Below are 562 nucleotides of genomic sequence, written 5' to 3' on the forward strand. Positions count from 1 at the left end.
CCTCCCTCTCTCCCCCACCCCCTGCTGGCCGCCGCCTGCCAGCTGCCCCTCTCCCCCCGCCGCGTGCCGGGCGCCCCTTCCCATGCCCCCGGGCCCCCTGACCTGGCTGCAGCACCCTGATCTCCAGCAGGTTGGAGGTCCGCTCCGCCAGGCGCGTCCACGTGTTGTTGTACTCCCGGCGCCACAGCTCGGCCACACACTGGTACTTGCCCGCCTCCGTGTCACTGGCTCGGCTGATGCTCAGGCGCACGTTGTTGCTGGCCTCGGCCTTCTCGATGGCCGTTCGGGTCCGGAAGCTGGAGGACCTGTCCCCCCACTGGACCCCTCCGTCCCGGGTGAAGGTCACCAGGTCATGAAACTCGATGGTGCCAACGGGCTGGAACCGCCACGTCACGGACACGGGGACCCGGGCCGGGTAATGGGGCTTGATAATGCACTGCAGGTCAAAGGAGTCGCTGTAGGTGACGCCCGGCGTGCGGGAGATGGCCGTGACCGCGAAGCCCATTTCTGGAGAGAGAGCAGAGAGACTCCGGCTGGGGGAACCGCTAGGATTTCTCAGGGC

The 562-nt window shown here is 68.1% G+C and overlaps 1 protein-coding gene across 2 annotated transcripts in view; it reads right to left on the reverse strand.

Annotated features, from left to right (window-relative positions):
- Positions 1–562, reverse strand: part of IGSF3 (immunoglobulin superfamily member 3) — a 90,533-nt gene that overhangs the window by 23,426 nt on the left and 66,545 nt on the right. For both annotated transcript variants that reach the window (XM_077767261.1, XM_077767255.1), the window contains one exon: positions 103–507. In XM_077767261.1, coding sequence (XP_077623387.1) covers positions 103–507 — 405 coding nt within the window. The remainder of the gene's footprint in view (positions 1–102; positions 508–562) is intronic.

The sequence above is a fragment of the Crocuta crocuta genome, unplaced genomic scaffold (assembly GCF_008692635.1).
Source record: "Crocuta crocuta isolate KB4526 unplaced genomic scaffold, BGI_CrCroc_1.0 scaffold180, whole genome shotgun sequence".
NCBI classification, from domain to species: domain Eukaryota; kingdom Metazoa; phylum Chordata; class Mammalia; order Carnivora; family Hyaenidae; genus Crocuta; species Crocuta crocuta.